General features: G+C 45.4%; 1 protein-coding gene across 1 annotated transcript in view; it reads right to left on the reverse strand.

Moving 5' to 3' along the window:
• The window catches only part of LOC142564339 (uncharacterized), a 45,294-nt gene extending 20,927 nt beyond the window's left edge, over positions 1-24,367 (reverse strand). Inside the window, exons 1-3 of the mRNA XM_075675311.1 lie at positions 24,301-24,367; positions 24,114-24,247; positions 9,545-9,594 (exon numbers count right to left, since the gene is read on the reverse strand). Coding sequence (XP_075531426.1) covers positions 9,545-9,594; positions 24,114-24,247 — 184 coding nt within the window. The 5' untranslated portion in view covers positions 24,301-24,367. The remainder of the gene's footprint in view (positions 1-9,544; positions 9,595-24,113; positions 24,248-24,300) is intronic.
• Between the last annotated feature and the right edge of the window lie 2,073 nt (positions 24,368-26,440).

Below are 26,440 nucleotides of genomic sequence, written 5' to 3' on the forward strand. Positions count from 1 at the left end.
CTGTATAAGCTCTACTCTACTTCAAAGATTTGAAACAAGGCAAACGATAAAAGAGAAAAGGTACAAAAAAGCACATATTTAGTATTGTTTTTGTTGTTCTTGTTTCGGTTTATTCTTTTATACTGTTGTGAGCATTTTAACACTTTGACTGCTAATGGTGGGAAACCTCCGGGCATATGAACGGAGCCTACATTGCCAAAGGAGGCGATTCGGCGTGAGAGGTAGTGTGAATTTAAAGAGGACTTGGTGGATACCACTGATAATTATATATTCGAACAAATTTTGACGGCTACGGACAATCGCAGCACACCTAATAGAAAGGCCATCTCTGTTTATCTGTAGGCTCGCGCTGCAGGTGACATAAAAGACGTGAGAATTATTATCCGCAAGAACGTCCTCGCTATTGATGTTATTAACAGAAGCGCCTTAGACCCATTCATGAAAATTACGCGGCTAAATGACATCAAAGTGTGCTGCCACATTCCCCAGAGCTTGGAAATCACTGCAGGCGTGGTTTATAACATGGATGCCCCAATCAGTGACAGTGGTCTGCCTATTTTCATGAAACAATACAAGCTCGTCGTATTGGCAAATTAAACTTTGTGAAGGTCTACTTCAAAGCTGGATGCCTACTATCGCACGTGAAGGTCGGCCATTTTCATCATACCGTGCGAGCTTTGGTGCCCAAGCCTCTACAGGGTCGGAATTGTCAGAGAATTGGACATGTGAGTGCTGTGTATAAGAACCTACGAATTTGCTCACGGTGTTTCAAGTCGCATAGATCTTACACTTATCGTGTAGCGGACTACATGTGCTCCAACCACAAGTGTGCATACGATGCGACTTCGAAAGATCGCCTGTTCCAGAAAAATGAACAGAGGTTCTTGACGCAGATGGTTGGAGACCATTGCTCGCATAAAGAAGACGCATTCAAAGAGACACGCCGACGTTCCCGGCCCTGCAAGTCAAGAAAGCACAGTAATAGTTCTGAGGAAGGTGCCTAATCCGGCTAAGACTAGTCGTCAATCGCTGACGTCATGCATTACCAGCACAGAAGAGAGAAGGACACCCGCCATCGCAGTTTCAAGCTAAGCATGGCCACCTATACCGAAGCCACGCTTACTTACAGAACTGCGAGACGTGACTTTGTCTACCAAGTACGAATAGCATTGCAACAGGCCCGGCAGCCGGCCGTGTAGCAGTCTGCACAGAAGGCCAGGACATGCAAGTGTTCGCTATGCTTGCGTCACTCATGAACGTTATGCTTACATTAATGACCAACTTGAGCACCCCATGCATGCATGCAGCACACTGCAGGTACTAGACGTGACGAATCCAGTTCTGGCAAGTCATGAATAGCATCATGGCTCATTTGCCGCGGTCTTTCCGTAAAAATGTCAAGGAAGCGTAATGTTTGAGGCCTCAGATCAAAAGTTTCGGGTTTTCGACATCTCGTTTTCAAGAACAAAGTTCTCATTGTCGTCGTCTCTGAACGAAACCTTCAAACTACAATCCGCCTGTCGGGATATGAAGCTTTCTCATTCACAACGTGTAGTGTCCTCAGCAAGGCGTGGTTATGCTCGGGGTGAACTCACTTACGTGCTACATTCAGTTTTAGTTCACTACGACGACCAATACAAGTGTTTAACAACAAAACGAAGCTTACATTCACTCTTGTCGCTGCATGTATTTCTCCAAGAAGTCGTTTCGACACTCAGTGACTGGGTGCTTTGTTATCCGCGACACCTCTCCCTTGTATTCTAAGTGGGGATATTAACGAACATCACCGGCTCCGCGAGAGTTTGAAAATGGACCAATGGGAAAAAAACGAGTACCATTAGCCTCGGACCAAGAGCTTTGTTGTCTCAATGAGAGCAGCCCAACATGTTTACGGGAATTCACCTACAGCAGCTGCCTGGACATTATTTTGGTCTCTCGGTGTCCTTGAAGCAGTCTAAAGTTGTTCTCAGACATAAAAACTCATAGAGGTGATCACATTCCTGTCTATTTGAACATCAAGGTAGTGGCCAATTCTCTATCTACTGCCCTCCGCAGAACAGACTGAACTAAGTTCAGGGCGCTTATGGAAAACGAATGTCAAGAAGGCCGCCCGTCATGCTTTGAGAATCAGATTCGAAAGGCACTTCACGGGTATATGTTCACTTTTAGGCCTTCTCCAAACCATACTGAATACGAAAGGGAATTAGAAAGGCTTCGAGCGACTCGCTGAATAGCAGAACGAATATATAGGTGCAGCAAATGTATTCACCATCTGAGGGAGATGAGGCGGATCCAAAAGGAAATCCGAATCCGCATCGGTACGTTTCAATCCCAAAAGTGGACGTGAACAGCCTATGCTCTACCGTCTGTGGCTAGGCAGTTGCTTTTACGAACTCATATCATTTCTTTATTGGACTGGCCAACAGCTCCACGTGCTACACATGCAACAGCGATGGGACGCTCGCACATATTATCTCTGTCCGTCCAGGTATACTGGCCAGAGCCAAGTGATCTGAGGATTACTAGACCAGTTGGACAATCATTCACTATCAGAACTCAAAGCTTGAGGTCAGTGCTCCCAAATAACAACCACGCTGAAGGCCTTACTCGCGTTATTAAGGTTCCTGTGTTCTCCGGGGCTAAACTATAGACTGTAAGAACGCTGCACCCTACAGCGCTGTAGCGTACTCGGTTTGTTCGTGCTCGTCTTTCTTTCTATCTGCCCCTTCCACTCTATTTCTCTCGTTATACTCCCTAAACCTTACCCCCGTGCAAGGTAGCCAACGGCAACTACCTCTGGTTAACCTTCCTGCTTTTCTATGCATCCTTTTCTCTCTCACTATCTCTCAAAAGTGGAAACCTTCTGCGAGTTTTCGGATCCTCGTAAGCCTCTGTCACATGTATGGAGAACCCTCTGTGGCCTACTATCGTCTCCGCAACAGCACCACCCTTTCAAATCTCTTTCCCCGCATCTAGGACGGCGTGGCTGGGGACTTCCGTGCAAGAACTGCTGGCTTGCCGTCACCTCCTGTATCACCATCAAGCGATGTTTCTGCATCCCAGGATTCCCGCACGAATTTCCTCTTCCTCTATCGAGGAGCTAGAAGGTGCGCTGGCACCTGCGCCCGAAGGGATCACATAGAAGGCACTCGGAAGCCTTGGCCAAAAAGCCCACAGCGTACTCTTGAAGATATACAAAGAATCCAGGAGCGAAGTATTGATTCCTTCTTAGTGGAAGGTCAGCCGCTTAGTACCTCTAATTAAAAGTTCTAAATCTCCATCAGACTTGGCATCGTACCGTCCAACGGCTCTTCTGATTTGCGTTGAGAAACTAATGGAAAGGATATTTTTGGCGTGCCCTGAAAGGTAATTAAAGCATGATTAGTTATATCCGAAAGCCGTGGCGGGCTTCCGTTGCAGTATATCATGCGTCGATAACGTGCCTAATTTGGTAACATCCATTCAACGTCAAAAGAGCATGAAATGATTAACGGCGGCGATGTTTCTTGATGCAAAAGGTGGATATAATATTTGGTAAAGCAATGAGGAGGGCTAGTTGGTGGACGTTCATGATTTTATTGCACTTGGTGTTACACTGACGATTTAAGTGAAGGACAGGACGCGGAAGTCCGCGTTCTGTCCAGCAATAATGTAGCACAGCAAGGAATCCTCGATGCTTTGACTGATGTGGGCCTTCGTGGTCGTGCGCTGCGCTGGATTTGCACCTATTTGGAAGGCAGATCCTTCTTCATGCTTACACAGAGGATGGCATGACATCGCACCATCTAACCAGCAAAGGAGTGTTGCCAGGCGTAGTGTCAAGACCCACATTCTTCAACGAAGCGTTGTTGGGCCTTGCTAGATAATTGACAAGCACGGTCCACGTATCCATCTATGAATATGGGATCTGCATCTGGGCGCCCGGCGTGACGCATCCGCAGATACGAGCGAGGCTGCAGAAGGTGGTCGCACCATGGTTTTCTTAACTTCGTACGAAAGTCCTAGAACCCTCCTCAGAAAAGTGCCGATCAGTCGCATTTTCGCATTTACATGCAAAACAACGACTCGATATGTTGCTTACGAAATATATAATTATATATATGCTTACGAAATATATATATATATAATTGCTTACGAAACAAAGCACCGTTCTGTTGGGGTCATCACCGACCGTGATTTGTGTTGGACGCCACATATTTGATATACGAAGAAGCAGTTGAGTATTCAGTATCCCACGTATTCAACTTTTTCGTCTCCGGAAGTCGGGGCTCATCTGTGCAATTGATGTTGCAGCTGTACCATGCATTATTTATGGGCTTCCAAAGCGCATGCTGCAAAACACCAGTAAAAGGAACCCTCGCGCACTCCTGAGTATACAAGTTCTACCGGCAAGCCTCGGCCACCCTAAGAGTGAATCTACAGCAGCCACATACGACATAGCGCGTGACCATCCTATAACAACATACATTGCAGTCGACGCTCTAAGATTGCACGTTCGACATGTGGTAAAGGTGCCATTTGACCAGCTTGTTTGCCTGCCAACAACTATGCCGCACACGATTTTCAGCCGTCTCGTGACTACTCATGGAACATCCTTATAATCGAATTACATCCCAGCAGGATGACCTTCGCTCGACTGTGGTTTCGGAATTCACCTCCAGCATTTGCTTACCATTCCAGGCATGAAGAAGGAGGCACACATACCGTCAGCAGTATTGAAGCAGGCAGCATTATTGCTACTACACGAGGTCCGCAGTGGCCGCTTACAAGTTTACACCGATGGCTGGGTCATGCACACCAGTTCAGTAGGTGAACAGTTTGTCGCAGCACAATCTATAGCGATAGAATTCAGAACATTGCACTTGCCACCAACGAGGGCTGACGAACTTGCAGCTCGGCGTCCAGCAACTCAATTGATTGTCAAAGAAACTTACAAGAAATGGACTTTCTTCTGTGATCCCAGGGCTGCCTTCCAGAGTTTGCTATCTGCAGTACGCCGTAGACCCCAGGAGCGACTTAGCGCCGAAACACAGGAAACTTACCATCATGAACTTGAGGCAGAACGTGACATTGTATTTGAATGGTTGCCAAGTCATTGTGCCATCATTCGAAACGAGCAGGCGGAAACAGCCTCTCGATCTTCACATAACACTGCCCAATGCGTTGCTATCCCGCCACCAAGAACAGACGCGGCGGGAAAGCTCAGTGCGCTTGCTCACGAGCTTACCTTGGCCCAATGGAATTCGGCAGACTTTCAAACAAGCGCCTTTGTTCCCGGGATTCTGATCTGAAGCTCCCTCTTTCACGTGGCTTACAACGACGCTAGGTACGTCTCATCTGTCGCCTGCGGCTTGGAATAGCTTTTACCATTGCGTACTCTTATCTTATCGGAATGGTCACAAGTTCAGATTGTGAACTTTATGGGTGCAATGTGATGACACAGCACGTTATTTGCTAATGTAGTTTGAGCGCACGAAGAAAAGTCCTCCGCACCACGCTTGACAGGACTGACAACCGTCTCCTTACGGAAGGCGGAACTCAACCATGGTCCCAGCCGACGTCGGCACAAACTGCTTTAAAAGCGCTAGTGTACTTGTTCAAGGAAAGAGGACTGACTGAAAAACTATATAATGTGCAAAGGAATGCTTCTCTTTTTTATTTTTTCCTTATTTTCTCAACTTTTCAGCACCTTACCTCATCCTCCTGTAGAGAGTAGCCAACCGGACACCCTAATCTGGTTAACCCCTCTGCTTTTCGTCTCTTGTTTTCTTTCCTTCCTTCCTTGCAATCTTTACAATAAAGGGCAATATCTGTTAACTTCATGAATGGTTCAATTTGTTAACTTAAGTTGATATGTGTAGAACATTTGCACGCGTCCTCCGGCACATGTGTCTTGAAGGGGCGCCGTGGGCGCATTTCCCACGTAGGATATCGCTGAACCTTGTCCAACAAAATTCTACACCGAAGATTGCAGTGAGTATTGCACAAATTAAAAAGAAAGCGTGAGCTGAAAAAAATATATCTGTAATAATATTCATCCTGAGAATTCATTCCAAGCCGACCTGCCTTGCGAACTCCGGTCTCCATCTGTAAATTGCAATTTGTGCCACAAGGTAATTAGTAAAGCAATTCATTACTAATTTCGTTATTTTCTGGATTGTGAATTTCAATTTTTGTGCAACTAATTTGAGCTTCTTCGAGCAGACCCTCTCATAGGCTAGTTTTGTTCTATATGCCACAGGCAATATTAAATATTTTCGCAAGTGTTCCCTGGAACACCCGGTACATATGGCCTCTGCTATCTCTCGTCTAATCAGCCTCCTTACAACGCCAAGAGTGCGAGCCCTGTTTGATCTGTATGTACCTACTGTACTTCGGGCTAATGTCAGCTGCCACTGAATTGCTGCTGTCCAAGCACAACGCCAGTGTGGGAACGACCGCGTTATCGTTTAAGCAAGCCGCCTCTTCACAATAACGGAGCGCGCAGCTCCATGCCTACTTACATTGCAGGTCCTTTTCTGTCGCAAGACTATCACGCGCTATGTTGGTTGTCCTTTATGAAAAATCCTACTAGATGAATAGGTGGTTGGGTACTGCACTTACCGAATTTTACTTATTCCGCCATCTACGAGCCTGAGCACCTTCACAAAGATCCCGATTCCTTGCTCCCTTGTACTGTCGACGATGCTGACGTCGCCGACCATTACCATCACCTTCGTTTTCTTTGTGTCTGCCTTCACTCACATAGGCGAGTAGCAGTACATTGACTTCGTTGCGTGCACTAATCCACCGCCTGCAATGTTGTCTGGTTTGCCCTTCAGGACGAATTTTCATATCATCCTAACTTCCACCGTGACGGGCTTCTTTTTTCCACTCCCAGACACATACACAGAAGTAGTCTTTCGGGCTCGTACGTATAGCTGCGATTCATATCAATTTCGCAAAACGCCCTAGGTGTTGCCGGCTGGTCGTCTACGCATCTATGTCTCCGCCGAACCATTCTTCTGTTGCACTTGACCTTTTCGGTCCCTTCCCATTTCAACTTCCGGAAACAAATACGAAACCGCTGCAAAAAACTACGTCACCCGGTGCGCCAGGGCAAGGTATAACCAACCAGGTAAAACACTGAGGTCGCGGAATTTGTCTTGCATTAAATTATACTATTTAATGGTGCCTGAACAACGATATGACAGAGCCATTTAACCGTACCGTCAGAGATCGGCTGTTCAGGCACCTTCTTAAGGACCACCATGACTGAGAAATTACCCCCCTCACGTCTCATTTGCGGTTCATTTATCTCACTACGACACTGTACATTTTGTACATTCGATTTGCTATGCGGTCGCAAAGCGACATTATCTATAGACACAGTTCTCCATATGCCTGCCACTTCAATAAGCAGGTACGTACGTCGTTCCATCGACCTTGTCGAGCACGTGCGCTTAAGTGCATGTACTTGATGGCCGGCCCTGTATATCATGCAGTGGCGCCTCTACAATGTACGGATCTATGACGTTCAATCATAGGATCGTGTGCTCCTGCTGCTGTGGTCACTGTCCTATCTTGTAAGGTTTTCGGAAAAGCTCATTTGCTGCTAGACGCACCTCTATGGCGCGCTGCACCAGATCCCACCAATGACGTACGAGATTATTCATGCCAATTCAACCCCACCCTCCAGCTTGGCGACCAATGAAATCGTTAACGTCAGCACGCTAAAGTTTACCACACTGCTTCCGACCACACCATGTACCAGCTCCGAGACGGCGCTTTAGCTGCCGGGATTATTGCTAGTGGATACGCCATTGAAGTCACTGAAGGTAGCCGTGTTTGAGAAGGCGATGGCGATCCTTCAGCTAGCGGTGGCTCCAGCCTTCAAGTTTGTCGGGAGCATCTGCTCGCAAATATATAACTTGTATATAACTTGTCGTCTGCGTCTTTCCACTTAACATCATAATGATCAAAGTGTCATATACTGATCTAAGGACGATATTATCTTGTATACCCTAAGGAATGCTTCTCGAAATGGCTATTCTTTCAAGATGACAATAAAAGATGAGAGCACTCATGGTGCCTTTGTATTACAATAATAAGTTGTAGCCCGGACAAAGTCCTAGATCCTACACAGGCACTGCCACATGCTTTACTGATTATTAGGGTGAATCACTTAAGTGGCTCATGGGTCGAAAAATCTGATGTCCCGCGTTATAGAAATATTACACTTGCGGCGTTATGACACCAAAATTCAATGGTACCAAAATGGTTGCAATTTGAACCCAACATCTTTAGTGTGACCAAAATGGTGGGACTAAAGTCAAAGCCACGACATCTGGTGTTAAGAAGTCAAATGTATTTAAGAGAGTTAATTAGGATCCAGCTAAAGCACTCGAACCCACGATCTTTGGTGGCAGAAAGCAATACGAAGTAACACATTCGAATCAGTATGTCAAATAACTTAAGTCATGACTCGGGAGCGCTAAGGCTTTTGGCTTCATCCTCTTTAGCGTATGCTCAAGTAACTCTCAACATTTATTTATTTGGATATGGGAGACACGTTTTGCAGCATATACCTATATTCAATTTCAAAAGGCATTCGCAGCACTATGGAAACTGTGGCACTCATAGGTAATAGGAAGGTAGAATGCTCATCGATATGTGATCATCCCTCCCGCGTCATCTACTAACCGCAACTGTAATCCACCAACTGCAAACACCACTTCACCTATCTATTCAACGTATCTTGTACTATCTGAAAATAAACTCTCTAATTGCGCCACTAATCACACAGTTACGCCTCGAACTGCGTTCCCTGCACTAGAATATTACCTGTGTGCGCATTGTACCTTAGACAGTGCTGCAAATGACTTGTGAGATGAAGAATCAGCTCAGCTGAAATTGCTAATCTCAAAGGGAATCTTATCAGAGCGCCACTCTTAGGCGCTCGTTCCTGCATCGAACGTCACCGTCGTCCCTCGTCGTCCGCATAACCAAGCCGACGAGCAGAACCAAACATGGAAGAGCGAACGCGAAGCGTGGATGAAGGACGCCGCGAGGGAAAAGCGGAAGACGTGCAGAGGAACGACAAGGCGGAAAGCGGAGGAGGAAGGCATGAAGAACGCGTGGGAAGAAAAGCATGGCGCCATGCAGGACAGGCTTCGCAGCAACTAAGGTTACTAGATGGCGCCAGATTTGTGCACGTCATCCGTTCACCGATGACGCCACTGATGTCATATATGAAAAAAAAAAGCACTGCATGAGCGAAGGTCTATCTGCGGTGGCTGCAGGGAATCACGCGCACGCGACACCTACGCGCTGCCTCTGGCATTCTCCCGATTCGCGAAGCCGTCGCGCCACACTTGGCTCCGTTTTCAATGTGCCGCACCGGACACATCATCCGCGCCAGCCAATATATCGCGAAATCAAAACACGTGCAGAGCTGCGCTGAAGGCGTATGGCAGTCGGGAGTGCATTTTTTGGAGCACCAATAATTCAACGTGAGCTTTAACGTAAAGATTCGTTAAGTTGTGGTCTAATTAGGCACACTTACCTTTTGCTGAAGCTGGCTTCTTCTTGGGACCCGGGCGGGTCATGTTGCGCCTGAAAATGTAACAGCAACTGATACAATACACAAGAAACAGTAGACTTCTGAATATGAAAAATTATTTACGAAAGAATAGTTTTTTTTTTACAGAATGCAATAATTTACAGTGTGAAGTTCTTCCTTTTACTATCACCAGAGTGAGGCAATTGTAAAAAAACGCACTCTCTCCATGCTAGGAGCAGTGACTGCTTCCCTACCCTCAGGTAAGCCACTTCCTGGCCATGGCTGCGTAAACTTTCTTTAGAATGCTCTTCTAAGGCTGGTGTGTCACTCACTGTGAGTATTCGCAACAAAGTGTGTTTGCGATGATATTTAAAGTGGCATACCAACGTAACGGTTTTCCCGAACTCAGCGCACGTACACTAACGAGCTTCGCACATGGCTACAAAGCATGCACAATCTCATCATTGTTTTTTGAAGCAAGGTATTCCCAAACACGACAATACATTTCAAGGTATTTGCAAAACCTCATCAGCCCAACGTATTCTACTGTGCATAAGTGTCTAGCAGTAACATCGTACTTCAATATTTCATTACCGGTTAATACTGCATGGTTCATCTGGCATTACAGCTCGATGCTCTCAGTAAAATAAACATTGAAGCACTTGTGAACAACATACTTTTGACATTAGAAAGCATACTCAGTGTCGGATCGCATATTGTTCAGTAAGGCCTAATCATTTGCTCCTCTTTGGCTGCTACGCGTCCATTACAACTTCTTCTTCGATGGGATGATAATCGCGTCAAATGGTATGCGCTGTGCAAAGGAATGATTCGTTCTTTCTCCGCCGTCGCGGAAGCATAAAGTTTATTGCATCAGCGCGTCAATATTCGTTTACCATCCAGTTTAAACACAAGTTCAAACACAAGATATACGGCTCCGAAATCTCATCCGTTGACTCATATAAATACCTCGGCAGAACCTTTTAATTACACTAACTTGGTCACATCATGTCAATAACTTAGCCAATGCCGCGAATCGAACCCTCGGTTTTCTCCGCCGGAACCCAAGGCTTGCTCCCCCATCAGTAAAATTATTAGCTTATGTTACATACGTCCACCCTAAGTTAGAATATGGGTATTCCGTCTGGGATCCTTATTAATATAAGATATCTAATGCACTGGAATCAGTTCAAAACCATGCAGCCCGGTTTCTCTACTCTGAATATTCTTATCATGCAAGCGTGTCTGAACTGAAAACCCGTGCTGGTCTTACTAATCTGGAATCACGACGTCTTATTTCTAGACTGTGTCTTTTTCACAAATTCTATCATTCACCACTTCAGATTTCAGTTATATTACCAGCTCATCGTCAGTCCAGCCGCATTAACCACAGAAAAGCCCTGTATCTTCCCCCGGCGCTCACGACGCTCATTTCTTGTGAAAACCGCGAGGGACTGGAACGGCCTGTCTGCCGACGTCACGCGCCACTCAGACGCTCATCACTTCAAGGCTGCTCTCGAATCACTGTTTTGTTGAACTAAACCCATCCCTCATGTAATACCACATCTCTGGGGCCTTTGAGGTATAATAAATAAATAAATAAGTAAATAAATTAATAAATAAATAAGGTGCCACTGATATACTGTTATTTTGTTTAGTTGTTATGGTCTTTATTATCCACCATTTCCGTTTGACCGAGGCACCTGCAGAAGTTATGCTTATTAGGTATGTCTTCTATTTGCACGTCCTTTACTGCTATATTCCTGCAAATGACAGTGTTACGGGTCATTATTTCGGCAAATATGCCCGCTTTCATTTATTGTCGGAAAGCTTTCAACGTTTTTGGCAGAAGCACGAGACATCCAAAGAGGAGAGCACTCGAAGCACTCCTTCATTCAAATATATCATCATCATCATCATCGTCGTCGTCGTCGTCATCATCATCATCATCATCATATTCATCAGCAGCTGCAGCATCATCGTCAACAACAGCAGCAGCACCAGCCTATTTTATGTCAACTTCAGGGCGAAGGCCTCTCCCTGCGATCTCCTGTCTTGCGCTAACGACTCCAACTAGCGCCCGCAAATTTCCTAATTTCATCGCCTAACCTAACTTGGCAATCCTCGACTGTGCTTCCCACCTCTTGGTACCTTTTCTGTAAGCCTAATGTTCCTTAGAAGGGTGATCGTTTGGGCTAGTTGGTTTTCCATTTTAGAATGTGTGGTACAGCGCGAAGCAGGGACAAGGGACGCAAGAAAGCGCTTGTCCTCGTTTTTCTTGCGTCCCTTGTCCCTGCTTTGCGCTGTACCACCCATCCTAATGTTCCACGGGTTATCTATAACGTGCCAAGCTCCATCTTTTTCTTTTATTGTCAAGTTGAATATCGGATATACCCGTTTGCTCTCTTATCCAAACCGCTTTCTTTCTGTCTTTGAACGTCATGCATGGCATTCTTCGTTCCATCGCTCTTTGCGCGGTCCTTAACTTGTTCTCAAGCTTCCTTGTCAGTCCAACTTTTTGCCCCGTATGTTAGCACCGGCGAAATGCACTTATTGTACTCCTTCCTTTTGAATTATAATATCGAGTCTCCCACAACGAGAATTTTCAGCTTCCAGTCAGGAGCTGACAATGTCTGCCTATGCGCTCCAACAGATTCTTATCCTTCTGTAAATTTCCTTGTCATGATTAGGGTTCCCTGTGAGTAATTGACCTGGGTAAATGTGCTCTTTCACAGACTCTAGAACATGACCCGCGATCCTGAACTCTTGTTCTCCTTCCCGGCTATTCATCATCATCTTTGTCTTCGGCATATTAATCTTCAACTCCACTCTTACACTCTCTCTGCTAAGGCCCTGAATCATTTGTTGTAACAGGATAATGTCAACTGCAAACCGAAAGTTGCAAGGATACTCCCCGCTGATCTTTACTTGCAAGCTTTCCCAGTTTGTTAGCTTGAATACTTCTTCGAAGCACGCAGTAAATAGCATCGGAAAAATTGCGGCTCCTTGTTGGACCCCCCTTTTCTTTTATAGGTATCTTCCTACATGTGGAAAATTAGGGTAGCTGTGCAACAGGTGCAGATATTGTCCAAGAGATTTAAGTCCGTGGCCTGTACTCCTTGGTAGAGTAATGACCATTTCAGTGCTTGTATCTCTACTGAATTAAATGCATTTTCATAATCAATGAAAGCCACATAGAGGGGCTAATTGTACTTCGTTGATTTCTCAATTACCTTAATAATGACATGGAGGTAATGCACTGTAGAGTATCCCTTCCTGAAGACAGTCTGTTCTCTTGGTTGACTAAAGTCCAGTGTTGCGCTCATTTTATTGGAAATTATCTGGGTGAATATTTTACATATTACTTGGAGTAAGCTAATGGGCCTATAATTTTTCAACTTTTTAACGTCTCCCATTTTATGGATTAGTATAATGTTTGCATTTTTTCTGTTCTCTGGGAGCGTTGATGTCGATAGACGCTTCGTATAGAGAGCAGCCACCGCCGCCGGCGCCCGAAATGCGCATTAGGAAGAGAAAGCGCGTTAGGAAGAACAAGGCGGCAGACGCAAACCACAAGGGAAAGCATGGTAGGAGAGGAGGAACTTGTCGCTACTTTGCAAAAGCCGGTGTAGGTACTTCAAGTATTCCTGATTTAGTTGTACAAGGATTGGTATATCCTCAGTCGCTCTCGGCATATTTTGCCCTTGTCAGACGCCACTGCAAGCATGGAGATGTAGTACACTAGAGGAGGTGAATTTCGAGCTTACCATCCTCAGATTTTAAAAGAAAGTTTTTCTCATTCGAGGAGTCGATCTTCTGACTATGGTAGCCGAGCAACGAACAACGGTTACTCAGATAATCCTGTTGGCGCTGAGGTACTCTATCGCGGAGAAGTCCTGCCCTGAGGGCCTTGAACCTAAAAGATCCCTTGATTTACCAGCCCTTGGCGGGTAGCACACACTGTGTCATTTCTGAAAGATTGTAACATTGTGATTCGGGAATCTCAGGTGTCCATGCAGCCATGAACGCAACTATGTGCACGATATATCTTCGGCGAACTTGAAACGTTTGCAAAAAAAAGCAAGAAAGAGTTGAAAGGTGTCAGCGCTTACCGGGAGGCCCCGGTAGTGTATGCGCGGAGATACACCCGTCCGCTTATTGACTCGTCTCCCAACTCTGGCCGTCTTGTTGCGGCCCTTTCCTAGCCGTCGTTTGCGTATATATCAAAGCTTTCGCTTGTGGGCAAATAATATGAGTGCCGAGACTCGCCTCCGGAACAATATGGTTTTGAGCCGCGCTTAAAGCAGGCGACCTTGACAGCGGCTAGGTGTCTTCGACCTTTCTACAGGTTTGGACCGCGCCCATACAGGAGCTAATGAGAAGCAAGACATGACGGAACGGGCCCCTTAGTTTACCTGAAACGCTTAGGACCTAGATGCTAGCAAGTCAGGAATTTTATGCCCACTTTTATCTACAAGGCAGTCTGCGGTCAGTCAGACATGGTTTGTACACTTCGCGCGTGGAAGCAATTGACGACCCTGCAACCACCACGCCCACAATTCAATTCAATCAATTAATAAAGCCATAAACCAATCAATCAATCGCTTATTTTTTGTATTTTTGCAGTAATTCACAGGAATACAAACGCAAACACGAAAAAAAGTGAATAAGTGCAAATGCAGCACAGAAGAATGGATGCAAATACGACCGTTCAGACGAGATCAAAATCTGTATGCTAACTTTACAAGTGGTGTCGCTTCGTGCTTTTTCCTTATTCTTAGCCTCAATACTGTAAAGCCTTCTCGTTACTTTTCTCCGTTCCTTTTGTGCAGAAATTTTCAATCAATTAAGGATGTACTTTTCGACAGCGCGTTGTAGATTGCTGCGGATAAATTTTTGAACTTTTGCAGTGTTATGGAGGGTACAGTGCAGACATCTACTCACGCATTAAGTACCCCCCATACGTTGGCGAGATATGTATAAGCAAACTTCTATTTATGCCGGCTTACAAAGTGGAAATCTCGCCCATTTCTTTACAACGTCATATCGGCACATGCATATGTTACGAATTTGCCCACGTCATATTTTCTAGGGTTGTCACTAGAAAGTATGCGTAATGGAGGTCAGTAGTGTTTTCATATCTATTTATATTTCATATTTCATTACAGTGCGTAATAGAAAGCACGAAGCGTGTTTAAAGTGTTATTGATACTGGAAGATATTTTGAACAAATTATAGTTCCTACTTCATTAGATGTATGAGAAAAATTCAAGTTAACTTCGCACGTGCTGTGATAGTCATCGTCCTATTTTCGCCAGCTAGTCACATCATAGTCCATCTTCTTTATCGTAGTGTACCCTCTCGCTCTAGCGCAAAAAGAGCTGTCCCCCATCGAGTCTTATGTTTTCGGCTTTGCTTCTCGGCGCCTAATACTAATTCAGAAAGTACATTTATTATGAGAGAAAAGCTGAAAGATTGGCCTGAATCAATGTTCCGACCTGCTACTCGGAGTTGGGGGAAGGGAAAAAGGTGTACTTGCATCAGGATGATCGAGTTGCTAGTGGAAGAGTTTGTCATGTTGCTCTACGATGTTCTTATTGACACTTTTCATTTGATTTTTATAATTGAGAAGTTGGTAAGTTATTAAAAATAATAATGTGATGGAGGTGCAATGCAAAAGATTATCTACCTTCAAGCGACAACAAACAACATTGCCTTTGTTCTGTGTAGCTACGTAGCATTTGAATATCTTTAATGTTTGGGAGAAGTTCAGTGAAACAGTCTCTATATATAGAAGTGACTGCGCGTCTCTCGGGTATGACTGTTCAATGCGACTGCTTACGCAGAACGTCTGCTTCTCCCACTCGTCTTCCCCTTCTCTTATCAGCACATGTATCCACACACGAGGAAAGGAAGGAGATCGACAACCAAGCTGACCAATGCTGGCTGCTCCCCAGGATAACGCCTAGGCATTTTCTCTTTTTATCCTACATGCTTCTGGACTTCCCTCCCTTCTTAGTTTCATTGTCCTGGGCAATCATTCCTGCTGGCGCCGGTCCGATTGACCTAACTCGACCCCGACCTCGTCATCACTTTCCGATTGTAGAAGTTGGCACGTTGGCTGCGGCGGCAGCGGCTGCCACTGGAGTTCCACCAGGCTCGAACAAAACCCAGAAATCAGCCGATAATGCACGAGCTATAAAAGGGGATGTTGCATGGTACTGCTTCCTTTTCTTTTTGAGCGTTTTGATTGGGAGCAGGTCGTTAGTGTGATCGTTCTCGTTCTCGGTATAGGCGACAACAGAGCATCCGCTGGTAAATCCGCGTAGCGGTACGCGGTAGGATATGAGAGTGCCGATATACCATTGTACACAATAGCTCGACTTTTGCTGCAGTCCTCCCATTTAGAGTTATGCGGAATCGATGCCGGTGTCCAGCTTGCTGGGTAGCTTTGCGAATAGGTAAATTGTGCCTGCATATAATTTTTTTTTTTTGCTTTTGGTGGTGGCGGGCTTATTTCTGAACCTCCGCACACAAGAAGCTATGTATCATGAGGTGGGAAGAGTGTATGGATTGTTGCCCAGTTTCCACCGTGCAGTTCATCTTTGGCGGTTTTTTTTTTCGAGCACTTTCCTTGGGGAATGTTTCAGCCTCGCAAAAGACTGCAAGAGTTGGGTAGACGGCGTTGATGTCTCGACTTGTCTCGCCGACCGATCAGCTGGCGTTAGTTTCTCGACTAGGCAGTAGCTGCTGTCGTGATACGTATACCAGTGGACCACCTTTCTGCACCACGTCCGAGGCTCGCCAAGGTATCCTGGGGCATCGTGGCAGGTGGGTGGTCCTGGCTTTCATTCCGAGCGTGGGCTATGTTATGAGTGTAGTGTCACTTGGAGTCAGTGCGAGGGTGACCTAAAGTACTGTGCCTTGTAAATAAGGCTTCGTGGAGGCTCTCGGAGGATTGTACATGTGCTCCTAGTGTGGATTATTTATACGTTGATCGCGTTTACTCACTGCTTGCTCTTCACGTCGTCCCCATCAGACTCTACCAACCCGAATAGGATGTGGAGCGAGACCTTCGTCTTGCTGTGTCACATTTGCCGATATTGCTCGATGGGCAACGGCCTGCGCGTCGGTGGGTCTATTCTTTTGCGACGCATCTTCTGGAGGTAAAGTCGACCAAAAAAGTTTCCGTACCAAGAGATCTGACAAAAAGCTGAATATCTCCTCAGCCTCAAAACGCAGCCTAGTGTTCCCATTTCCAGCCTTTAGTGGTACGTGCGAACAACATTCGGATCCCCGGTTTTACTGGCTGCTTTTAAACGCTACTCGTATATTTTGAATTTTCTGAGATATCGTGGTGCGTAAACTTATTTGGTCGACTGTACATACGCGTATAGAAGTCCAGAGGCTACGGCATATGCGAAAAAATTTCTTCTAGAGCTGCCGTGCAATGTGTAATTGTATAAAAGGATGGCGCTTGTCAAGCAGGCTCACATGAGCAGTAAGTAAACTTGACTTCAGCCTTTATGGCTAGGCTGGGAAGAAAAAAGAAATTCAGTGGCAACTCGAGTCCTTAATTATTTGCACTCGACTGTGCATAAGGTTTTGCTTACGCATTTTGTTGGGGAACTTGTTATAGGCTACTTCGCGCGGATATATGGCGCGTTGTCTATTCCATGGCACGACGACTGCAAGGATATTTGCTTTCGTGTTGTTTTCTGGGACGTCAACTTTTCGAGCTCCTGCTCTGGTTGTGACCAGAGGGTCCGTGTTGGCGATCACTGTGTCGTTATCTGAGCTGACGCGGCACTCGCGGCCTAGGCTTGGTTGAATTGGTCTTCAGGTGGTTGTTTTGTTTTCCATGACCGTAGCCTCACCGGGCGCACAACTTGGCAATTACGCCTGGTTATGGTTTAAATAACTAGTCATAGTCAGTCTTTATCCAAAAGTGGCCTGAGATTCAAGACTGCAACGAGCCGGGCAGTTCGCGTGGTGGGTTTTATCACGTTATTCTAGTTCCTCGTTGATGGCTGCTTCGCATTCCTCGTTGTCGCTCACGAGGTCTTTAATTTTGGCGAGACAACAAGCTTTGTCATTGAGGTCGTCTAAGAGGGCTTTCATGTCTTAAAAGGCGTCAGTTCAGCTGCTTGCAACGCTTCCGTAGCTGTGTCGAGGACTAAGGTAGTGGCATCTCCAATAACACCGCGCTTACGGCACAGTGTGGGTTCATTATCGATTTTTTGAGATGGAGCTGCCGTTTCCGGATTTCATTCACAGCCCCATATTATTTGCTGAGAGTGTATAGGCGTATATCGGGGGGGGGGGGTGAGGAGGTAAGGAGAAACTTGTCCACCCACTGTAAGAAGTGGGGAGGCAAAGTATTATTTGCCCCTCCCACTCCCCCCCCCCCCCCCCGCCGCCCTACTTTTAAAATCTGGTTGTTTAGGCTGCATGCTGGAAAGTCGAACGAAGCTGCGCCTCAAGCTAAACTTTCGTTTCTAATTGAGTGACCACATAAGTAATGCTTTTCTTTACTATGCATCCCCTGATTTGATAGCGAGGATTGTCTGTTGTGCCTTCTCGGGATGGCCTGTATCGGACGAATCCTGGTATTTGACATACACGCTAGCATTGCGGAGGACGCCTGGCACTGGGCAGTTCTCGCCAGAACAAAATTTAAGCTTGCGAAACTTGCATCATGGCCAGTTTTCTTGGAACCGCCATATCCGTATTCGAAAACACAATCAGCTTGCTACATAACCTTTTCGGTGAGGGGGAAGTTCCCATAAAGTATGGTAATCAGCCGATCCCAGCAACTAATGTGCCGTATGGCATGAAACAAAGAAATGCGTGAACAGAGATAACAGAGAAATGTGTCACCTGTGCGGTAAGAGACCATTCAGAGGTAATGGTTCTTGATGTGGCATTTCAGTCGGAGGTAGGGAAATGTAGCCACGATAACGATCGACGACATTATTTTCAGATGAAGTGCCGTAAAAGAAAGGCCTCGAGTGACGTATCTGCCAAAGCTGAGAGAAGCGTTTAGTGTTTTATTGATCAGAAATTGGCGCGCTGATAGCTACACAGCACAAAGTGCGACTTGCTAACGTGATGACGGCGTGCTGTATAGGGCGCTTCTCCACGTAATCATTGATATTTCTGCGCCTGAAAGCTCGTGTTCACGATTCTAGTATGCTGTATCGACTACCATTCATGCTTAACCCTACCTCATTTTATGTGATAATATTTGCGCGTACATTTAAAGAAAATTTCCCTCATGGTCGCCCACGTCTTCGTAATGATCGATATATGTTGATACTTATGTACGCTACTTGTCTAATTTAGGGCTATGTACAATGCAGGTAATGCAGAATTCAAATGAAAAACTTGTTCAGCTCACGTTTTCAGGCAGTCTGTGAAACACACCCATGAATTTTTTGACAATTGCAGTGTGTAAACAGCAGTCACGAAAGATGCGATTCACTTCGTATTATTTGTATCTTAATTCTTTTGACACAATTAATAAAGTACGACAGCATCTTATTGCTTAGAATCTGAAAGTAATGCGGTCCCACTGGCGCTGCTCATTACGGCCGGCGCAGTAGGGCTGCTGCGATGCCACTGCAGTTCCTACACGGTGTGTTAAAGCGTTCAAGGGTGCCAGAAATTTTGCCACCCGCGTATAGATAATAGAGAGCTTTAGTTCAGGGGACGCAAGCGGCTTGCGTACGCAAGAACTAGGGGCGACGATACTGCGCATGCCCAGATCGCTACGTCTACTTGCGTCCTTGGGGCGGCCGAAAACATCGCTGCCCCTAAGCGGTCACGTTCCCCACGTGACTCTCGCGGTGTACGAGAACATAAGAGTAGCTAGCGGGTAGATAATCTTGTAAATCTTTCGCCATGTACCGACAGATGACGTTTTATATATATTAGAGAGGTGTAGCGTGTCCGGTATTCGGGTAAACTTGGGGCGTCGGGGCGGGGCAGTAAACGGGAGCGGTCTGCATGGTGCATCCACCTGGTGGCGCAAAGCTCAAACAGTCAAAAACAGCTAATATCGCTGTAACAAAGTCTATTCTACTTCGCTGTTGGTGTAAATTTTCGGCACTGGCGTAATAGTATTGCTGCTAAAAATTTACACCCGCAGCAAAGTAGAATAGAGGTGGCTACAGCAATATTAGCTGTTTTTGACTGTTTGAGCTTTGCGCCACCAGGTGGCTGCACCATGCAGAACGCTCCCGTTTACGGCTCCGCCCCAATGCCCCGTTCGTCTGCGTTTACCCGAATACCGGACAGAATAATTCTTTCTATTAACAGCTTTTAATAAGAATAGTTTTATGTGCTTTACTCCATACGCATGATTTCAAATTTTAAGTAGGATAACGCATCAAAGGTCAGAAGTTTATGGCGCTGCGAGCGCACCCGACCTCACTGCGGCTTGCGTTTGGGGCCGCTAACATATAACGTGTTTCTGCTTGCGTACGCAAACGCAAACACACCCAAGTGCTAGGGGCCTCAACGCCTTGCGTCCCCTAAACTAAAGCTCTCTAATACGTCGGCCGAGCAGTCCAGGCGCAAACCTAAACTTTGCTATAGCTGCCAATGTTTCGCCTTCCATACCAAACTCCCACTTTGCTTATGTCAGATATTTCTTTATTTAGAGTGCGAAGGGACGTACACGAAGACTAGAAGCAGACAGGAATAGCGCTACGTATCTGTTGACGGAGAGCCTTCGTCGGTGTCCCTTCGAGCTATAAACCAGACCTATGAGAACGTAGCAACTCCCCAACATTCTGTTATTGCTCATGTCAGTGGATTGGTGAGGAATCCCAGCCTCTGTATTCTTTGCGAACAGGCAAGTAATCACCACGCTGTAAAAACGCATTCGACAAAATGAGCGGCCTACACGGCATTGAAATAACAAATCCACGAAAGATCCCATGCGGAATTGTTCTAACAAGAACACTGAATGTGAAGAATTTCTTTTTTTTCCCTTTTACGCTGCAATAAGGTGAATGCAACCGACATATACAGGGGCCCTGTAACGTAACACTATTCCAATTGCCTTTATTGCAATATATTGACGTTAAATTGACGTAACCGCCGACGCAAGCATTAGGCGGTGACCCGCAGCGTTGTCTGAACAGCCGAATGAAACGCTCTGCTAGTTCATAGGAGCTAACTTTTCTTCGCTTTCAAAACGAATAACGTTGTCTACACGCATCAGTTCTTCCTGTCTAATTGCCTGAAAAGAGGCGAGGAGGATGCTCAAGCGGAGAGGGCTTCGTTGAGGCCAATACAGCCCAGTGGAAACAGATAACCGGATGAAGAGGGTGGTGCCGGAGTCTGCGATGGGCCCGCTTGCCCTTAGCTCACGATGGCTGGTCAAAAATCGCGGTGGCGTGCACCCGAAGGTCAAAAATGCCGCTAAAACGGATCCTCAGTAGGGAAGAGTTGGCACAGCGATGTCGTTCGCGTGCCCAAAGGGCTCGATAACGTTTTACCGCCACGCAGAAGTGTTAATTATACGGAAATAAGTCCATCCTCACCGGTACGTACGAGCACGGGGTAGAATAGGAGATATGGCCAAACGAGCGCCGCAAGCACGAAGCCGCCACCCTCGAGTTTGTGCAGCAATCACCAGGTGGCGCAATGTGTTTATGGGCCCAAAGACACGCATCGCAAGCTTTTGCTGTGCTGTAAAAGGTCCCTTATTATCGCACTTTTTCTGCCTTTAAAAACTGTTTATCACTTTATTAATTTGCAGAGGCTGTCTGTTGGCCTTATATAAAAAAAACAGTCCGTCAAGCGCTATGGAGCTTAAAAATTTCTAATCGGCGCGGGTAATCTGTACAAGACTGACACGGTAACGCCGATCGCAAGGTGTCCACACGCATGTATTTTCCTGGAAGGGTAAAAATTCTTACCGGCGCATGTACAGCCTAAAAAAAATATTTCGTTTTCGCGTCATTGGCTCATCAACGAAAGAGATAATTTATTTCAATGAAGGCCGAGGGGTCGGCCTGAGCTAACGCGCTCTAGCCTCCTACTCTGCACAGGGAGAGGGGGAACAGGCACATAAAGGTGTGATGAGGGATGATGATGACATAGAAAGAGGGATGCACAACGGTGAAAGCAAGTTTAACATTGTGATGATAAACATTCAGAAAGCTCGATCGTGAATTCTGGTTCCGTATCTAGCCAGTAGTCACCAATTCAAGTGAACGCAAAGGTACTAGGACGAAGCTGGTGGGTGGGCCTCCCTTGCATGAGCAGCACAAGCGCCAAAAGAAAGCGTTATAGCATGAAAGCATGATTTATGGTCGTCTGGCTGTATGTAAATTTCATTGTGCACTCACCAATTGCTTAATTATTGTTCAGCTCCCTAAGAACAGAAAAAATATAAACATAAAAGTAGCAAAATATTTTATTGGCATTTCACTTGTGAATACAATTACGCTGTGCTAGAAACTGAATACGTTTTCAAGGTTGCAGTGTAGACAATTAAATAAATGCATCACGATGGCACAATTGAGCTTAAGAAAGTACGTGAAGACAATATATATCTCCTACGCCTTTTTGTTGCCAAGCACTAAACCCTAAAAAATGTTTTCACCCTTTGTGTGATATTTTCTTCCCAGACGATTATCGTCATCTGTCTTGCCGCATTTCCTTTCTTTAATGCCGCGAACCCGGTATACTTCCTAGACAGGAACGGCTTGAGCATTATCAGCTTGACACAGCATTCTCGACAGGAAAGTAGCGAGCGTCGAGTTTTCAAGAGAGGAAACCCAAGCAGGGCACATGGCGATTATAGTTTGGGGACAAGGTGAGCCCCAAAGGTTGTAAAGTTTTTTTAGAGTGTACACTCTTAGACAAAGGTACACCCTTTGTGGTGTACATCTGCCACACAACGATAATCTTCATCTGCCTTGCTTGCGTTTCTTTTCTTGAAAACGCCGCGCCCGCTATTATCCTGTCGAGAATGCTATGTCATGCTGATAACGCGCATGCCGTTCGTTAATGGGAAGTACGGGGCTCACAGCGATAAAGAAAGGAAATGCAGACAATACAGATGACGTGTACTGTTTTGTGCCAAGATACAAGCCAAAGGGTGTAATTTTCTATTAGACTGTAGTTCAAACCATTTTTGATAGCTTCCTTAGTTTATTTCTAGTCTTGTCCTGCGATTTAGATTTTTTTTCCTTTGCATACTGGGGTGTTCCCATTGATGCGTGGTACTGCACTCAATCAGCCATAATCGTTTACTTGTGAGAAGAGCATGCATGCAAACCCAAACGTATTGATATATGCATATATATACATATCGGTTAACACGACAAAAGTACTTTTGGGAAGCTAGTAAATACTCTTTCTGCATAGTCCTACATGCTTATAAAGAATTCTTTAATAACGTTGTAATAAGGAAGAAGAAACAGGTGTGCTTATTGATCGTGAACGTATGAAAAATATATTCGTTTCAAACGTGATTACTCTGACAATGATGAATTCGTCACCGCATAGTTCTTAGAACCAATCTGTATCCAGGAAAATAAAGAAATTGAACAACCAAATAAACAAGGAATAAACGACGCGTCTCAAGTCACGCATAAATCAGCGCGCAAAGTTCCTTTTAAGCGACGGTAACTACAGTCTGATTGAAGATCTGTCTGGTGTACGGCACTACGATGCGGAACTGTTTCTCAAACGTCAGAAGCGTACAAATACAATTGGAGTGCTCGCGAACATCCACCGGCTACGTACTTTCAAATACGGCGGAGCGCAGAAATGGGCCCAGACAACCCGTGCTGCCATCTGACGCAAAGCCGCTGCAACTCGAGAGCTGTAGCGTATTGCGCGGCGCATTGGCGAAGCAGCGCCATTTGACCACCTCTCCTCTTCTACCAACTTGGGTGCGAGTATCGATGCCTCAATGGCCAGCAGATAGCCATCTTCTATTCCTTTCGCAACGATGCAGCATCTGGCTATTTCGAAAAAGTTCTACTTTCGGCGTACTAATGCATCTTTAAAGTGTACAAGTCACGTCGCGTGACCGACAGGCGAAGCGGGCGCAGCCCGAGATCTTATGACCAATAGCAGAGGGTTAATGGTGAAAAGGCGTCGATAGAGCAGTAATTGTTTTTTGGGGCGGGGGAGGGGTTATTCATGCATAATCAATGGTTACACGTCATATGAAATGGGGAGCTATTGCCGTTTTTGTGACGTCACGAGAAAGACAGGCGAAGTTGGGGTTGGCCGGAAATTTTTTTCACCAACAGTTTAGGGCTGATTGCAGAATTCGAATAGAAAAGTTTGGAATAGCTTTAGGTTATCGCGCCCCAGAATTCCCATAATACATTCGTCGTCACACTTGCTCACTTTGTCCGCACAGGAAACACTTGTCACAGCGTTGTTCGTTCAAGTTAGAACATGTTATAATGTAAAGAGGCGAAGTACCGTAACGACAAAAAAAGGAAAGATGCGGGAGTCATGTCAATAATTCATTCACAAACTAATATCGCTTCCAGAATAGTCTGTACATTTATTAATACGTGAAAAGATTGCTCACCCTGTGAACAATACCACAAGATCGGCCGGCCACATTATCTTGTGTTGTCTCATATAGCTGGCAAATATCTTCAGCGTTTCTGAAACTTTAACTCTGCCATCTTCCCGTAATTGCATGTACGGTTCGTCTTCCATCTGTAAGGTTATGTTTTGTTATTTCAGAATTTGCCGATGTTTTTTCTACTCACCCTGCGAGAACGTTGTGCTCCTATTAGACTGACTTTGCCTGGAGGTACAAGCTGGCCCAAGATTTTGCTGATCTGTGGACATATAAGACACGATAATGGCATGTCATAATGGCTAAACGTAATAACGCAAAATATTTCGTCCAGTATCCAAGCGCTTGTCGCTTTTGATGACACGAATCGTGCGTAAGAAATACTGTAGCTTTCGATAGAATTGTCTGACCTCGGGGAATTCCTCTATTGAATAGCAATAAACTTGACCAAAAGACACATTCTTTGAATCTGACGAAATATAATCGCAAATATCATTCGTTTCATTCAAAGGAAGTAGGAAAGATAGCTCCTCAAGAGATCGCCAAGATTCGTGGCGATGTCACTCATTTTTTGTATGACTATCACTGCAAATAAAATTTCTTATGAGAAAGAAATATGAAATATGTTAGGGAAATGCACAAAACACGAACAGATAGCGGCCATGGCATAGCTAAAATTTGGTAAACGCAATAGCTAACTCGTTGAGCGTACTTAGATTTGTCATACTCAACTCAGCATAAGTTGCAGCATAGAAAGGCAAGGAAATTTGTTGGTGTTAACGTACAGCCCCCTAATAATGGTGTAACTAAAGTGGACTTGGCCACAGAAACTTATTTTGCATATATACGCCACAGAGAATCGCTTTTCTTGCAAATCGCAGCCCCCTGAACGCGGACGATTTTCTAGAAAACTGGTCGCGTTTATGCATCGGACAAGAAATCCAGCGCCTCACTTTGTGCATGAACGTGCTTTAGAACCGCATTAATGCAGAGAGAGCGAAATATTGATTGGATGTAAAAGAGATGCAGCCGTAATTAGGTGCATGAAACAGTTTGTGTATGCTATAGATGGTGAATGGGCACATAGGCTGCAGGAATGATCTTTGAAAATACAAAATTTCCACTTATTCAAGCATTAGAAATGTATGCCGAACCTAATTTATGTTACAGCGAGTGAGCTAATATATTGAAATGATGCTGTTTCCGTATTCGTAAAGGGCATTTTACTTTCTTGTTGCAGAATGTGTTTGAACACTAGAATAACAAAGTGGGGCGCGAGAACGCCCAGTGCTGCTCCAGCCCACCGGCCTCCTACATAGTTAGCGCTCCTGTACTTTATTTAATCTCCTACACTTGCGCTTCCTGTGGAAACGGCCGCCTTCTGTCCACTCAAAGGGGATTCGTGTCCCTTAGTTCCCGGCTCTATATGGGCCATTTCTGGACCCATCTAGTTGTACGCAGGGGCGCACTTAATCAAACAATGGTTACATTTCTGCAAGATATTTCACACTTTTAGGCCTTACAGGTCTTCATGGGCGCCTGCTTGAGATCGTTGAATTTTAAATACTGTGGCATAGCGAGCTCTCTGAAACGCAGCCACTGCATCTCTGCTTGAGAAACGTGGTGCTGAGCAACACCTTTCTGCACAAACCGGACGAGAGCCGAACTTAGTTTTGATCGCGTCTTGCGTGGCATGACAATGGCGTCATCTGCGCGTGCGACACACACCCGATAGCGCCATTGATTTTTTCCTCTATATAATTATGCCAAAGTAAGGCCCGTTACTTATATTCACGCACTAGAGAGTTCCCATGTTTAATCAATATTGCAGCTACTGGGATGCCTGTGGTCTAATCCAGCAATCCTGCTCGCTCCTTATTCGTAGCGGGCCTGTCGTTTTAAAAGGTGGTGTGCAAAAATTGTTGTTCCTCTGACATGCTACCCGGGTCTTTTTCTTTCTTTATTACATAATAAAGGTCCTATAGGGTATTTCAGTGAAGGGTGGGCTTTTAAACAACTTTCAAATTATTCATTAGTCCATACGAAATGAGTGGCAGAATGTGATGAGAAATAGGTTAAATTTAGTGTGGCGACAATAAAGGCGGGAAGATCATTCTAAGCAACTGTTGGATGGGCAACGAAGGACGGATCAAATTTAAGTGTGAGCACGTTGTTGGCAGTCGTAATTACCTGCGTGGTCTGGTCGTTCTGACGTAGTGGGCTGCCGAGATCAGTGCCTTATTTGGCAGCAGATAAATATAGAAGTTGTGGAAAAGAGAGAAAAGCGCACGATTTTAGGTCGTGAAGCAAGGTGTGGTAAGTCAAGCAAG

Source organism: Dermacentor variabilis, chromosome 11 (genome assembly GCF_050947875.1).
Source record: "Dermacentor variabilis isolate Ectoservices chromosome 11, ASM5094787v1, whole genome shotgun sequence".
NCBI lineage: Eukaryota > Metazoa > Arthropoda > Arachnida > Ixodida > Ixodidae > Dermacentor > Dermacentor variabilis.